Source organism: Xiphophorus couchianus, chromosome 20 (genome assembly GCF_001444195.1).
Source record: "Xiphophorus couchianus chromosome 20, X_couchianus-1.0, whole genome shotgun sequence".
Taxonomy (NCBI): Eukaryota; Metazoa; Chordata; class Actinopteri; order Cyprinodontiformes; family Poeciliidae; genus Xiphophorus; species Xiphophorus couchianus.
This window is the reverse complement of record NC_040247.1, coordinates 11,003,408-11,020,659: the sequence shown is the minus strand read 5'-3', so window position 1 is coordinate 11,020,659 and position 17,252 is coordinate 11,003,408. Positions and strand designations below refer to the sequence as shown.

The following is a 17,252-nucleotide window of genomic DNA, read 5'->3' as shown; positions in this document are numbered from 1 at the left end:
TTTTCAAAAGCCATAAAAGAGCTTGATGGTTGTTTATTAGGGTGAAACCTTGACTTGAGAAGCAAAGGAATATGTTACTGTTTTACTTTATTTTATTTAAAAAGTTTTTCCTATATTGTTCAGTTTGTAAAAATGCCTCCAAGTTTAAAATTTATTTGCTTAAAAATGTTCTTACTGTAATTGATGTGCTAGATTTTAACCAGCAGAGGGAGACATTCAGCCGCCTATCTTTCAACTTTTTTCATTAGTCTTTGTGAACGTAAATATCTTTAATTTGTCTAACACCTGCCGTCTCCAAGGCAATATGTCCAATCTCTGCTGAAAACCAAATTTTTAAGGTTATTTGGCTCCTTTTGTTTGTTTTTTTTTTTTTTTTTTGCTTGAAAAAGCAAAATACAATGAAATACATGATAAAATAGAATTCTAAACTATCTGTGCAGAAACATTAGAAAAACTTCAGTGGTCAGATTTCTTGTACTGGAAGTATGGTATTTTTTCTCATCAGAATATATATTGTCAGGAAATATGATAGGTATATATAAATGAAAAGGGCACAATAGTGTTAAAAATGTGGATGAATTTTTTAAAATGAAAATAAAATTGTTAGTTATAGAATACATACATGTCAGCACAGCTTACACTAAATAGCTTTTTAGTGTTCTTGATTACATGCACATAATTGGCAGCTCTGCAGTACAGCTAGTTATTGCAGGAAGTTAGATAATTAGTTTTAAACTCTAGCGAATTGTTGCTTCAAAAATTATGATCTCTTTTTGTTTTTTGTTGTTGTGCAATTGCTTCACTTGTCTCCTGAAAAAGGTCTCATCTTGGTATTTGTTTGAAACAAAAAACCAATAACAATAGAAGAATTAGGAAGAAGTTTAATTCAAAGTAACATTTGATTTCACAATATCAATGAACTCTGAAGAGTACACAATCGTAGATTTGTTTGACCTTTTATTTGTCTCTTTTACAGTCCACCACAGTAATTAATACACTTAATAAGTTGGTTGATTGTCTGGAATATTTAGCTTTGTTGCAGATCAGATCATGTCTGATTCCATGTAACTATCATGTTCGGTACCCCAATGTTCAGCATCAGACTCGGTTGGTAACCTGTGGCGTGACCTTAAACAGGCTTTTTATTCTCAAAAACCATCCAGTGTAACTGAATTACTATTCTGAAACAAAAAGGGACCAAAATGTATTCACACTGACAGAAAAGACTCATTGCTCGTTATCACAAATAGCTGATAGCATCAGCTGTTTTGAGGTTCAGGGGGTAATTACATTTATACATAGGGACAGATTGATTTGACTTTATCCCGTTAGTTTGGTGATCTCATATTTTTAGGTTTGAGAAAAAAGGAAATAAAATATATCCGTAACAAGGCAAATACTTCTCAATGCTATCAGGCAGCAGTACCAAAACTCTGTTAGTCATCATCTTTCTTGCTTTTCAGCTAAGATTCCATTCATTCAATGAAAAAATAAAGGAATAGATGATTGAAAACGTGGCTTTTTATTTATGCTTTAATTTGAACATAATTCATTTTGGATGTTTGGGGTTTTGGCAACTGCTTCCTGTGACATCTTGTACTTTAGATTTGTTTTTTTTCTTTCTTAGTTAGGACTTTATGACTACCTGTGAAAAGTGAAAAATACATATGGAATTCTCTATTACTTATTAACAACATTACTTTATTTCTGGTAATTTATTACCAATGTGCTGCCAGTGTATGAAACTAAATACCGTAAACAAAATCCAACTGTAATCCTACTGGTACTATGCTCACAAATACTTTCCTAATAGATTTTATTGTATGAATTGTGAAGTCTTCACTTGTCACCAGCTTTCTCTGATAAAGTTGTTTACCTGTTTAATCCAGAAGAAAACCAAATGTTAAATCTAAACAATAAAGTTGTTCAGTGTAGCAATAAAATAGCAGAAGAAAATAAATGAAATAATAAAGCTGTTTCACATGATATTCATTTAAAAAGACAGCTGAACTGAGCACATACGTTTGCAATGTGACGTGAATGGGAAGATTCTTTGCTCTCATGATGGCAATATTTATTCCTAATGAATTTAGATAGCTTTAAAGGCTGACAGTGCTACCAATTTATGCCAAGTTTCTGTTTAGTTTGGATCTTTTTGCGTCAGTAAAAGGAATCATACCAACCAGTTAAATCCTTTTGGGCCCACAACCTTTCCGATGAATGTAGCAGCACTTCCATAAAATATTGCAGTTCCATTTTCCATCTTCCTACGAGTTACTTTTATTCCTGCGGCTTGACGATTAATCCCATGATGACTCGCTTGTAAAACCCTGCTGGCCACCTCTGAAGCAGAGCAGGGATTTTGATGGCTTTATCCACTGGCATCAATATGTCAGTGTGGATAAGCACATTTTGCCAACATGAGGAGAACTGGCCATGGCAGTTATGAAGCTGTCTCCCATTTGAACCCCCAAACCAACAACGAGCAGCTGTGACCAGAGTTTATCCCTCCTACTCATTACTCTGAGCTTCAGTACTGATGTGACTTCACTTGTCAGCTGAATGCTCTAATTTATTGACCTATAACATGATAGTGTAAGTGCTTTATGGATCTGGTGATTAAATCGTTGTCTGAATGAGATCAGACGTTTAAATGCCACCTTAGCAGTTATGATGATTTTCATAGAAATTGCACTCACATCCGGACACACGTTTCTTAGGCTCATCTTGGCATTAGAGTTTTTCAAAAGTGTTAATATTCCTTGAACTTTTTCACGTTTTCTCAAGTTACAGCGACAAATGTCAATGCATGCTATTAGAATTTTATGTGATAGAGCAACACAAAGATAATTGTGAAGTGGAATATGTATCAAGTTAACTATTATCTCAGGTTTTGGAGTACGTCCCTCCCACCTTTGCCCATTTTTAATATTTTATGTTTGGTGGTCCGAAAAGGTATTACAAGGAAATAGTTAAACGTAAATGCTCTAGCCTTAGCTAAAGTGAAAAAAAAAATTATTGTGGTAAAATGTCCTGAATTTGTGCAATTCCATTTGTTTTTTAATTTGAATTATTTACATGTGATATGTGTGCACCACCTCCCCTTTTGTTCATGTATTTTCTGTAAGTTTGGGAAATACTAAAGACAAAAACAGTGATGCCCATTTTTATTTATCATAAAACAGCTGAAGCACAGTCAGATTGGAAGGCACATCTATGGACATAAAACTTGAGGTTTTGCAACAGATTCTTATTTGAATTTATGTCTGGACTTCAATGACACCTTTGTAACTCATGAACATTCTTTGATCTAAACAATTTAATTGTAGCTTCAAACAGTGTTTCTTCTGGTTTAAGCTCCTCCAGCTGCCCCCACGATGCTGAACAGTAGTAATCATGTACATCTGATGACATTCATCCAAAGAAATTCATTTTGTTGTCATGTAGTCTTTCTTCGATGTGTTGGCTCTGTCCCCTAAATGCTTTGTGGCATTTGTTAAAAAAAATGTCTGTCTTAATTCTTTCATAAAAGTCAGATTTGTGGAGAGTGGGATAGATGGGTATCCTGTTGGTATGTATAACCTGGGCTGTGGATCTCTGCAGTGTTTCCACAGGCCTTTTGCTTTGCGGGTGTACTGTATTTTTGTATGCTTTGGTTGATGGATTGATCAGTGCTTTTTGAGAGTTGTCTGCTGTACTTGGTCTTCTTGATGCTGTTTGCTCCCTTATCTTCTCTGACAAACCTATGAGGGAGGACTTCAGAAAATAACTATATTTATACTACATTTAAATTACACACATCTGGACTCAGTTTACAAATTAAGTGACTTCTGAAGGAAAGTGGTTTCATTTGATTTGGGAGTATCAAAATAGAGGGGGCTGAATTCAAATGCACATCACACTCATCAGATTTTCATAAAAAAAGTTTTAAAAACTACTTATCTTTCTTCCTCTTCATGACTTTATGCTTTACTTTGTCTTGGTCTGTCACATAAAATCCCACTACACCATACTGATATTTCTGGTTGTAATGGGACAAAATGTGAAAAAAAAAAAAAAAAAACAATGCAGGAGATATGCATACTGCAAGGCACAGCACGTGTGGTTCTTTGGTTGCCCAGATCATCAGTAGATCTTCAAGCACAGGGCTGGGTGAATACCCCTCACCCCCTCCATCCTCCTTCCACAATATGATGTGTTTCCTTTTTTGTGTGTTTTTTGATCCCCCTCTTGCGGCCAGGCTGCTCTGTGGTGAGGCGCGGGTTCGAGTGGCGCTCCTGTGTTATTTTTGGCAGCAGCGCTGGTTGGTGGCTGTTGAGGGGAGAGGAGACAGAAAGGGGTACAGAATGGAGACCAAAATCGTGGCTGTTAAGGGATTTCTGTCTGAAGGAATTGGCCTCTGATGTTTGTGTGTGTGCATGCCGTCATGCGCTCACTCACACACACAGTGAAGAACTGGCATGCAAATGTATTCATTTAACACCTCATGTTCTCATTCAGCAGACCACACATACTTCTTCCTTTTTTAATATAAAATCTACATCATCCTGGCTCTTAGATTTGAATGTATTTCTGTGCTTTTGTCACATGGAAACTATTTTTTGTTTGTCAGGCATTTTGTTAAAGCCCTGTTTCCTTTGTGGGAGAGTCAGACTGAGACACGATGCCTGCTCCGGCAACACAAAGTGTAAAACATTCACGCTCCTCCCTCCACGTTTCTGAAAACACCATTCGAAAAAGATTTTCTCCAACTCTTTCCTTGGCCACAGATCAAGAGAACATTATTGCTCTCCTTTTATTTATTTATATATTGTGGTGGTAATGTGTGTGAGGGATGTGTAATTGTGTGTAAGTGCGTCTGTGTGTGTGTGTGAGAAAACCCACAAAGATATTTCAATTTCTTGAAAATATTAAATAAACATGCAGCAGCTTCAGTGAAGCTCTGACTGCCAGTGGGATTTGGGTTGGACGGGTGAAGAGTGGGAGGGGGGCGTTGTGGCCGTGGCTCTGGGGGGTGAGGCAGCTCATGGTCAGGGCCCCCACCGGACACACTGGCGCCTCGTGCTGGAGGACTTCTGAACCACCACACTCCTCCACCAAAACCCTGCCAACCCCGGCTCCCTGCTCCGGCTTCCAACCCAAATCACTCACTTCTTTTTCTCCATTTTGTCTCACTCCTTCCTGCCCGGTTAACTTCTTCTGTTTCCTCATCACTTGATCTGTATTCAAAATCATTTGCTGCCTGACTGAGCTCTTTTTTTTCTTACTCGCCACTGAATCATTGGGTTGCTGGACTCCCTAGTGTTTTTTTATTAGTACCTTTTTTCCTGAGGACATTGTGTTTTTGCACCTCCATCACTCTCCCCCTGTACATTGGCTCTTAAATCTTGTCCCGTTAGTAGTTTCAACTCAAGTAATAAAAAAGGACAAGCAAGAAAAGGACTGTGATGTAGTTTTTTGAAAAAGGGAAGGAACGCTATTTAAGTATGTCAGTACTTTAATAGTTTTCTGAGTTGGCTTCCAAATCCAATTTCAAGAGATATTAGACCACCAGTCTCTTAAAGGACAGAAATTTCCATTGCGGCTAAAAGTTATCTGCATCAATAGAGAACCCCCCCCCCCCAAAAAAAACAAAGCACACAATTATCAATGTAGAAGTCTTTGGAGGAAATGTAGTTTTTCAAAGAATCTTAAAAGAACCTACTGCTGCGCATAAAGGAAATTATGGATGTCAGACCTCTTCAGGAGACGAAATATGCCTTTACGTGTCACACAGGCTATTTTCTTAACCTAATTTTGCCCTGGAAACAATTTGTCATCCGGATGCCATTAAATGGGAAGCACATTATCTTATAAAGGGGCATAGAGTCACCCACAACCCTCACACAGTACCTATAAACAAAATGGTCTCATTTTGGTGTAGGGTTTGGTGCTTTGGGCAGCAAAGGAGGATCCCCTTTAAACTTCAAGGGCAGTTCTTAGGGGCTATTAAATGTCATAAAAGGATACAATTAGAGCAGCAAGTATGAAAAGCACTCCAAGCATGATGATGCAAGACATGAACTTGTGTCTTTGATTAAAAAGTGAAGATGAATGAAATTTGACAAATACTGTATTTATTTGTAATTTAATTTGTTGGGGGAGAAGGAGTATGGTACCTGGCAGTAGTGTAAACCAGTATTGTAGGATTTCATGTGGTAGACCAACACAGCGTAGTACATTATTGTGGAAGAAAGGAGATTATTAAATGTTTTACCTTGTAATAAAATTTGAAAAGATTGGCATGCATGCATTTGTGTGCATGTCGAACGTATACACACAAATGCATCTGTGTGTTTGGCCTAGACTTGCAATTGGGCTCTGGGCTGCTTTCTCTGGTAATGGTCTCATTGCACAAGTGGATTCTGTTAACCAAATAGGAGACTTTGAAAGGCAATTGTTTTATGGTTTCTCTGACTAGAAGTGCCTGAATTTGTTATTCATAAAAAATCTGGAAACCATTTCATTCCACGTCACAGCTATGCAGGTATATAACATAATATACTGCATTAAAGTTTGTGCTCATGATAAGAACTGAAGAGATCTGACCAATGTGGAAACATGAGACTGAAAAACTTTAGCAAGTATATAGCAGGATACGGAAAAACAGACTATTTAATGTGCTTCTACTTCCTATCCAGAAATGTAAACAATGGCTAAAATGATAAGAAAAACATTAATGTACACCTGGAAGATAACATTGCCTCCTCACCTTTTGGCCTTTTTAATCTCTTTTGTTTTCCTCTTCAACCTTTGTCTCCTTTGACCTGAACCCATCTGGTCTCTGGGTCATGTTATGGTTCACTCTGGTCACTTTACCTTTACCTCTCTGGCACAAAACAAAGCATTACCTTGTTTTTTTATAGCCATGCTGTTGAGCCCTGGGGCATGATGACAGTCTTTATCTGTTTCCCTTCAAATTCCCTGTCACAGAGGCTCAGTCACACCTGCAGACACCTGTGCTTTTGTCCTGTCCCGTGCTCCTCGTGTTCCCCCTCCTACCATGAATGCACAAGTGCCTGTGCCTGTGGCTATGTCAAATCACAGTCAGTTGTTTTACTTGACAAGGCAGTGTGGATCTGATAATAGGAGGAAAAGATGCTTTAATCACCATTAGTTTACTTTTTCAGCTTGTTGTATTTCAGATAGACCAGTAGCAGTAAAATGATGCATAGTTTTCAACAGTTCTTACTAATAAAAATAAGTAAAGAATAATAAAAGTATGGCATGCATTTGTATTTAACCCCTTTATTCTAGTACCCCTAACCAGGCTGTTCTCTAAAGGCCTCAGAGTTTTGTTTAGAGAACATTAGTCAGTGAATCAGCATCATGAAAATCAAGAAACAAACAGGTTAGAAATAAAGCTATGTATTAGTTTTATAGCAGATTTAAGCTGTAAAATAAGTCGTTCCAAACTCTGAATCTTAATTAAAAAACAGAATGATATGGTACAACTTCAGACCTTCCAAGACATGACCATCCACCAAAAATATAAATCCTGGCAACTAATGAAAGCATTAACCCAACAAGCATTAACAAAACTAGGGTTAATCTTCAGGAGCTGCAGAAATCCACAGCTCATTTGGAAAAAAAGTGTTCATGCACTTAATAAGTCTGGCCTTTTCTGTACGAAGAAAGTCGTTGTTGAAAGAAAGCAATAAGAAGCTCTGCTGGCAGGTGGCCACATCTCATACAGGAAATACACCAAACCTGAGGATGAATGTTTTATGATCAGAAACTTGTGCATCATTCTCAAAACACAATTTAATTAGAAAAATCTTTGGTCCAAGCATCACTCTGAAGGCATGATTCAGTAGGGACAGAGATAACCTAGTCAAAGTTGATGGAAGAATGGATGGAGGTAAATATTTAATGACAAACCTGTTAGAGGGCTGTTATAAAATGAAACAACAAGCTAAAAACATAGAATTGTACGAGATGACAGCTTTTTGCTCAACCTCATAATTAACGCCCTTTATGAACTCATAATTGGGAAGCAGGTCTGAGTTGATAGGAAGATGCATGGGGATATTTATGGGCTAGCATATCCCAGTCAAACTCTACACCTAAATCCAAATGAAAATTTGTGGTAAAGGTTGAATAACAATGCCCAGACAACCTCCATGCAAACTGATTGAGAATGATCTTAGACTAACGCTAAAAACCTTTTCAGCTGTAATCACCAATAAATGTGGTTCTATAAAACCATTGACTTAAGGGAGCTAAAAATATGTGCTCTCCACACTTTTCTGAGATTTTTAAGTAAAACATTTAACCTTTTCTTTCAGTTGTGCACCACTGTTTGTTTGCCTGCCTCAAATAATCAAATAATGTCTATAGAATACATTTGTAGCAAGGATGTGAAATTTTTTTTATTATATATATATATATATATATATATATATTTGTTTCAAAGGCATTGTAAAAAAATGATTAAAGTCTGCAATCCCCCTCCAAGTAGGAGTGACTCATTTAGAGTAAGTTTGCATAACTCATCAAGTCTGAGAGTTAAACCAAACACAGCATGAGAAAATGTTTTAAAGTTTCCTCTTCTTGTTAGACTGGAAATGAGATGTGTGATGGCTTTAACAGGTGTTTCTTGTGGGAGCCTATGGAATAACTATTTTCAGTCTTATTAAGTCTGCAGTGATTTGATTTTCTAAATGGAGTAAATGGGGATCTGTGGGTAAAGAACATATGGAACAGATTGTCCAGTTTCTGCTTTGGCCTCTGTGTGTCACTGCGTGTATATTTTTCTTTTTATGACCTTGTTTGAAGCAACACGTAATGTTTCCTGGCTTTCTAAATAAAAGAAGTAAAAATAAAGCCAAGGCTACATTATGCCACCACCAGGAGTGTATTTTAGACAGACAGAAACTACCAGTAGCAGAGGATGGTTTTCAAAAGCCACTGACCATCTTCTTAACCCCCTCCCCCTAACCCCACCCTCATTTGCTGGTCTGACACACCCAACCCATTCCCCGTTCCCCATGTTTGCCTTTTATCCTGTGGACTGGACCATGCGCCCACTTCAGACCACCATAAACATATTGGTCCCTGATGACAAAGTCGGCCCGGGGACGTTTTATATAAATTGACCTCAACTACAGCCTATTAGAAGCCCTAAATTGGAACCATGCAGCCTGGGAAGTGTAAATGTTGCAGCAGAAGAGTCAGAAGCTTTCAGAGAGCGTCAGCTGTACCGGTCTCTTCTTATGCAATACAATCAGTGCTTTCTTGACTTTCTTTCTTATCATTGCTTCTGTTTTAGTTCAATTGAAAGGTTTATAAATCTGGTAGAAAAATGCAGATCCTTCAAAAAGTATTTAATCCACTTAGTTTTTTCATCTTATCAAGTTGCAACCACAAACATCCTCTCATTTTGTCAGGATTTTATTTGATAGATAGAAAATTGTGCATTATTTTGAAATGGAAAAAATGATGTTGTATATCAATTTTTTTTGTATTTAACTCCAGTTATCTTAGTGTCAGCTCTGATGAGCTTCCCAGTACCAGGTAAAGAAAAGCATCCCCACAGCATGAGTTCAGAATATTTTGCAGCATCAGTTTTTTTTAGCCATCTATAAGCGTACATATAGATTCATTTAACAATGACTTTCTTCTTCAACCTTGTGAAGTGCATTGGTTGCTCTGTGTTACAACCCCCCCCCCCAAGACCACCAAGGGTAAATACTGGCACTGGATGTAACACAAAATAAAATATCTGGAGCAGTTGGATTCAGTCGAAAAAAAGATAGTTAATTGATAGTTCAACATAAAAACTAAGTCACAATAAACATGCACAGGGAAGCTTTAAGCTTCAGGGTCTCCAAGGCCAAAACAACAAACAAAACATCCCCCTTTTAATTATAAAATAAAAACACTTTCTAGAAGAGAAACTGAAAATAAAGTACAAAACCTGAACTCCCTGGCTAACCAAGAAACAGGAGAAAAACAGTTAAACAAAATGGCAGAGAACCCCTACCAGCTTCCACGGTGAAGAAAAACAAAATTATAACCACTTGAAGCTTCACACAAAAGCTCACAGCAAAATTATCCAAAGTCTCAAACAAAGTCAGTTCACCGACATGATCACACCAGATCAAGGCCCAGGGAAAAAGGGCCCTGACATCTCAGGTTTGGAGCTCTTTATGGGGTGGCTGACGAGCTCCAACACATTACACCTGTGGTGGAACTGAAACACAAAGAAGAAGCTCTCTCATAAAGAGAGCCCCTAGAGGTCAGTGACCGTAACACTCTGCAATTATTTTTTCTGTAAATAGATTCTTCCACCTGAGCTAAGGATCTTTGCAGCTCCTTCATCTTGTTGCCCAATTTGTCAGTTAAGTGGAACATGTGTATAAAAAAAGCTTTTTTCTCCCTCTTCAAATTATGCACCACCTTTTGCACCACATATAAGCTCAAAATTTTAAAAAGTTCACAGAGCAGGAACACTCTTGTGAATTTTGCTAATCTTCATGATTATAATGTAAAATCACCTGCACCAATATAGCTCTTAACAAGTGAGATAAAATTTGACTTAATTATATTGTTGCTAAATTGCGCCTGCACAGAGTTTATGTTTAAAGGTCTAGTTTGGTTTGGTTCCCTCCTGAGGTATTTTAATTAGTCTGGAAAAGCCAGAAAGTACCATGGACAGGAAAATATGAACTTCCACTTGTTGTGACGGTTAACTCTTGCAGAAACCCAGTGAAGAACCACACACAAGAGGCATCTCAATTTGCAAAGCACACTTGCTGGTCAGCTTAACTTCTTCTCTGCATTGTTTCTCCAGATCTCATCTTTCTTTATGCCTCCTGCCCTAATTGGGGTTCTTTGTTTGACCGCCTCCCTCCGTAAACAGTATAACCGCAGCTCTCCTGTCCTAATCCCCTCTTCTTCTCTCTCTGGACTCTGCTGGAGCATCGCTTGCCGTAATTACCCCTTTCAGGCTGCAGAGTGGAATAATTGTCCTGAGTGTAACTACGGTGGCTCGCTGAAAGGGGATCATTGTGTCGAGTCAAGACTTCAGTTCAGTGAATGGCTTTGGGTTTTTTTTACTGCAAAAGATAATGAAAGTATTTGCTTGGCTCTAAAGATGTAGGATGTGGAAGGAAGTTCATCGATTGGAGGGATTTAGGATGAAGCACAGAGGAGTTAATGCAAAAGAAATGACATATTTTTAATTATTCGTTTATTTATCAATCAAGTCAGAATGCTTTTGAATAGAAAATAAAACCATCAAATAAAATACTTGTTTTCAGATTGTTTACTCTTGAAAGCACCATAAATCCATGATTCTGCTCCAGGAATCTTACAACGCACATGTGTACATTTCTGAGGTTTTCTGCTTTAACACTATTTACAGCCTCTTCTAAACACATTTCACAACAAGACAGCGAACACTGGCAACTCCTATGTGGACCAAATGATAAATCATTTTGCCAGCTGCAGTGAAATAAACATCTTTTCATGAGGAAAAATAGAAAATGCATAAAAAAGTAGAAAAATATCACCTAACAAAATCTATATATTGTTATTATTATATATAGTATGTTTAAACAATCCAGTAAGCCCTTTTTATTCATTGCTTTGCATGGTGTGGAAGAATTCACAATGAAAAATGCTATAGAATTAGGTAACGCACACAAACGATTCAAGATCTATAAATAAAACTTTAATAACATACTTCCTAAATTCCAACTCATAACTAATAAATAAGAAAAAAAAATCTTAATTTAATGCACCATATTTTTTCTTCTTGGCCAGCTTCAACCATTCATTTCCCTTTAGGTATAATACGTTCCCCAACATGTAAGATAATCCCCCTTGTTGTATAATTTAAAACATAAATTAGACTGTTCATGTAAATATGAAATTAAATTAGACAAAGTAGGAAGTGAACAGCAAATACAAAGCAACACCTTCATCACGGCATCTCTGACAACAAGTAGCTCTAAGTGAGATTGTCCATTTCAGGAATATTGAATAGGTATCAGAGTGCAGTTGTATATCAGATTTTTTTCACTCCAGGCATACGATGCTTCATCAACTCCGTCATCCCAAGCATAAGTCTTGTTCTTTCCTTTTGTAGCCTTGGAGCTTTTTTCCTTCTGCTTTTGCAGATTACATTTCCCCAGTGGTTTGTCTCATTTAAAAGGCAGAAAATGTGTGCAGACTGCTAAATGTCCACATGAGAATGTTTACTCGTATGTGGGTCTGAGCAGGAACACTTTTGTGGGTGCCCATGCATACATGAATGCATTATATATGCTTGTGCATTTGCTCATAGTTATTATTGTGCATGCAAATGGTGCACGTGTGCATGGAATATTTGTGCTCATATACATCAAGGTTTTGGTTGTGTGTATTTGGCAGTGTGTCTGCATACAATTTTGGCAGTATGGATGCAGGCTTGCATGTCTTTTCTTGGACTTGCATGTGGTTACTGTGCGCTCAGTCATTTATTATGTTGAGTCCAAACGTTGTCTTGAATATTTTTACTTTTCATTTGCAGTTTAAAGTTTGTTTTTATTTCAAAAAGAAGAGAATGCTAGAGAAAAAACCTAAGGCAGTCAGATTTCCAACAAACCACTGCTGTTTTCCACTCCATTAGGTGTGGTGGTCTTCTCATCCCCATTGGCGATTTGATCAGCAACAGGATTGGTTGGTACGGCATTGGAGTTGAGCTCAGATGTGTCTTCGGTCCGAGGGTCCGTATCTCCTTCCACGGCTACAGTTTTGCCCTGCATTGCGGAGTCTGCATGGGTCTTCTGATGCTTTGAGAGGTGGTCACTGCGGGTGAAGCGTTTGTTGCATAGCAGGCAGGTAAACTTCTTCTCCCTAGTGTGGGTGCGCACGTGCCTCTCCAGCTCATCAGAGCGGGTGAAGCGCTTCCCACAGAACAGCCAGTTGCACACAAAAGGCCTTTCGCCGGTGTGCCAGCGCAGGTGGGCTTTCAGGTGGGAAGCCTTGCCATAGACTTTCCCACAGCCTGGGATGTGGCAGCTGTGCACAGGTTTTTTCCTCAGGGAGGCGGCAGACGCTCCCAGCCTCTCCAGCTCTTGGCAGTTGGGGCAGTCACATGAAGACCGGCTGGGTGTAGCCCCTCCGCTGTAGCCTCCTGATCCCCTAGCAGGCTTTAGGCCCATTGAATTCTCAATTAGCCCAGCACTTGACACAGGCTTGGGCTTGTACATGTCCTGGGGCAACATGTGCTGGGAAGGTTGGAGGAGGTGTGAGGATGAGCCCAGTCCAACAGAGGGGTATGGGGCTGGGTTAAGTGGTGTAAAGTCGGAGCTGTAACTTGGGAGCTGGGGACTCAGGGATGCCTGTGGGGCCACAGGCTGAAGTGAAGCCTGGAGACTCCCATCAGCTTGGGGCTGTGTTGCTGACAGCCAGTTGGAGTTGGGGTGGACGTCCCACCAGGAGGATGTGGCGTTGGCTGGAGCAGCAGTGATGCCGGGGTGGATTCCAGCCTTATACCAGGAGCCATATGGGTGTGTCATATCCAGAGAGGTGTAGACACTGGTGAGACAGTCGGCCGGGGTGGCATGGGTCTTGGACACTAAAAGAGACGGGTCCTGGGACACAGAGGTCTGGAAGGAGTGGGAGAAAGGGTTGTACTCTGAAGTGTACCCCCCAGCCGAAGGTGGAGGGCTTCCAGTGGGACTCAGCAACCCACCACCTCCTCCAGCTGTGGTGAAAGAGCCGGTGTAGGAGTCCGTCAGACCACTGCTGTCCGACACCCGCCCGTTCTTTGCTGTCTGAAGGTCAGAGGTCATGGTGTACTGCTTCTTCACTGGAGAGCTGCCGGTTTTTCCGGGTGTAGCTGAATCCCTGATGGGGCTGGTGCTACCGAACTTGTTACAGGTAGCAGTTAACATAGCCAGAGGACTGGATCCATAGCGTGCGTCTTCCTGGAGACCAAAATAGTAAAAAAAAACAAAAAACAAGGGAGGGAGTGTGAAACGATCTGTCTGCAGGATATGGCTGCTTGCCACAGCCTCTGTAAGTGTCAGCTCTAATAAAAAACGGAATTCTGACTGACACATTTGGCTTTTTTTCTGCTCTCAACATTTACAAAGAGGTCAAGGCAGCCGACGCTCGAACTTGTAAATGTTCTGATCAATCACTGGATCATGCATGGTTGATTTTAAGCCTCTTTTAACAAGCTGCTCTTGAATTTACAATTAATGGTGCTTAAAATTCCTTAACAACTGTTTAAAGTTTCCAACACGCAGACTCAAATTTGTGGACTCATTATTCTATAAAATACCACACATACAAAATACTCAAATAATTTAGGTTTTGCTTAATTACTATAATGTTGAGGATGCCCAATTAACCATTTAAAATAAAACATTTTACAGATGAAAATATTTTATTTTTAAAAACGTGTTTCTTTATTTCTTTGCAACTGACACAAACCAACACTGCATTGATGCATTTGCATAATTTCTGCGATTATATTGTACTATAGCAATTTTAAAAATAAAAACAACAAATATATAAAGGTGGATTTTTTTTATTTAGACTAACTAACTAACTAACTAACTAACTAACTAACTAACTAACTAACTAACTAACTAACTAACTAACTAACATTATTATTATGATATAAGATTTGAATAAAAATAGGGTTGATCAGAATAGATTTAATTTGTTCTAATTATGTTCTAAAAAATTATATTTTACCATGCTTATAGAGATTATATATATTTTTAATGATGGTTTTCTAAACCTTTTAAACGTAGATGCTGTCGGAGCCACGGGAGATAAACTTACGTTTAAATCTCTATTTTCTATTAGGAGTGACTACACTGAAGAAAATAATATTCCCAGACGTATAAAGCTTAGCCTAAATGTAAGTTGTAAACTTTCTTCCCGAATGAAACTGTTGCATTGATTTAAATATTTGAGATTTTCTTCATTAATACCTGATGTAACATGATCCCAAATACATTAATCCAAAACAGCGTGTCCTAATAACGCGACATCAATACAATCTCAGAATAAAGATGTGACAATATTCTCATTATCAAGTTTGATTTGTTTCAAGAAGAAGAAGAAGAAGATAATGTACTTACAATTACATTCCCTACCTCCAGAACAGATGCGGCCATCCCTGAGAAACTAAATCCTTTAGGAAGCTGAGGGCAAAGGGAGAGGCGCAGCTCTGGGTCCCGGGACACTTTGGATGGAGTCGGGCTCCAATGTGGGGAAGCGTTTTGAGGCGCTCTCGGCCCGCCCCCTAATTATAGGCTCTGGGCTCTTTGAAGACTTGCTAAGAGGCAATAAAAAACCCCAAAAGATGGAGGGAAACGGACGGAGATTGGTGGCTTAAAAAACGAGGACATCCCACCTCCCCAAAAGAGAAAATCAGTTTTCAATTCCCTATTCCGTATGAGTTAATGAGTTACTCATCAATCATTATATGGACTTTAATTCAATTTCTCGGTTTTATTTTTTTTTATTTTTTCCACTGAGATTAGTGCTTTGGAGTCTGAACAAAGAAGAAAACGTATTCTTCCTAAAATTATTTTCACTTATACAATGCGCATTGTTAGACAAATTGAAACTTTTTCGCAACTCACAGAGAAATAAATGTGAAACTTGTGCGTATTCTGTGAGTCGGGAACGACTGCGCCACACAAATAAAGGAAATTAAGTTGAGCAAGACTGCGGTTTCCATATCCGAGGTTTTATTATTCTGGTTCAAAACCTCTCTCTGTTTCCAATATTCCCAAATGTAGTTAACTGCATTTTCAGACATTAGTGTGATGGTTAAAGAGGCTGCACTACAGAGGCAAGTCGAGAAGAAAAGAATTAAGTCGTTAAATAAAATAAAAAGGAGATTATCACAGCAATTAAAAATAAATTCAAGCATCAAGAAGCGGAAACGACCGGAAAGATTGCTTTTTATATGTCGGAAGTTTATTAGAAATGAAACAAATGTTAGAGTAAACAGAAAAAAAATGTATGTCTGTGTCTGTCTAGCTATGCAAGGGAGAGACACATTTACAGATCTTTTTTTGTAGCACTTCAAATAATCAAACTAACTTAAAACTAAATATGAAAACAGTTTCAAAAAGCTCTGTTATTTAAGGATAAAAATCCATCTAAACCAGCATGGCCAGCGTGAAAATGTTAAGTCACGTAATTAACAACATTTATTTTAGAGTTCAAAAGGGATACGAAGGCCTGAAAATGGGCAGATATGAAGAAAAACACCTCAAAATGTGTCAGTAAAACCTGACAGCATGAAGAAGATTAAAAGAGCTCTAAAATCAGGAACGGATCTAAACAAACTCTGGAATCCATAATATACAGAGTGTTTTGATCTCTTTCAGCCTATAACTACAAAGCACTACGGCTTTGGGACTCCAGTGAGCCATAAGACAAATTATCTAGAATTAGATTACACCTTCTGATGAATGGAGAGCATGAATTTTAAGATCTAAATTACTCAGTTAGTGCATCCACAATTTATCTAGATGAACACAAAATAATCCAGGACAACAGCTGTAGCATTGTTGGCTTCCTTCCACCAATGCTATAGATTAAGTTCTGGATTTATGACTCAACAACAAAGAAAAATCTATGGAGAACTCCAAGGTCAAAATATCTGAAGACCAATCCCAAAAACCTGTTCCACATTTACAAAAACTGTCATGACAATCACAGAGACTTTTTTGAAAATACTGTCTGGACTGATGAGACAAAGGTGGAACTTTTTGCATAGTGTTAGTACTACATCTGAAAAAAAGAAAAATTAACACAACTATTCGGAAAAAGGTCTCACCTTCAGTCAAGCATGGTGGTGGTTGTATGATGGCCTGGGCTTGCTATGCTTTCTTCGGGACCTGAGCGATTTGCTGTAATTGATTGAACTGAACTTTCCTCTTAAGCAACAAGTCTTGTCAAAAACGTCTTCCAGTTTATGACCTTTAGCTAGTGTTTTTAGTCATCCAGCAATACAGGGACCCAAAGCACACCAGTAAATCCACCTCTGATTGTACTGCCAAAAACAAAATAAAAGTTGTGAAGCGACCTTGTAAAATTTTGACTTACGTTTGATTCAGTTGCTGTGGCTTGATGTAAAACAGACTGGAATACTCTCCAATGTGGCTGAAGTAAAACTATTCTGCAAAGAAGAGTGGGAGAAATTGCGCCACAGAGATATAAAAGACTGTCTGCCAGTTATCGCAAAT

The 17,252-nt window shown here is 38.5% G+C and overlaps 1 protein-coding gene across 2 annotated transcripts; it reads right to left on the bottom strand.

Annotated features, from left to right (window-relative positions):
* Window positions 1–11,216: 11,216 nt before the first annotated feature.
* On the bottom strand, window positions 11,217–15,280 carry sp7 (Sp7 transcription factor). 2 transcript variants are annotated; one of them, XM_028001854.1, is made up of 2 exons: window positions 15,144–15,280; window positions 11,217–13,958 (listed from the first exon to the last, which is right to left on the bottom strand). In XM_028001854.1, exons 1-2 carry the CDS (start codon window positions 15,162–15,164, stop codon window positions 12,615–12,617), a joined length of 1,365 nt encoding a protein of 454 aa, XP_027857655.1. In that variant the 5' UTR covers window positions 15,165–15,280; the 3' UTR covers window positions 11,217–12,614. The 2 variants fall into 2 exon arrangements, with proteins under 2 accessions (XP_027857655.1, XP_027857654.1); XM_028001853.1 differs by having other exon boundaries at window positions 15,129–15,278.
* Window positions 15,281–17,252: the final 1,972 nt, after the last annotated feature.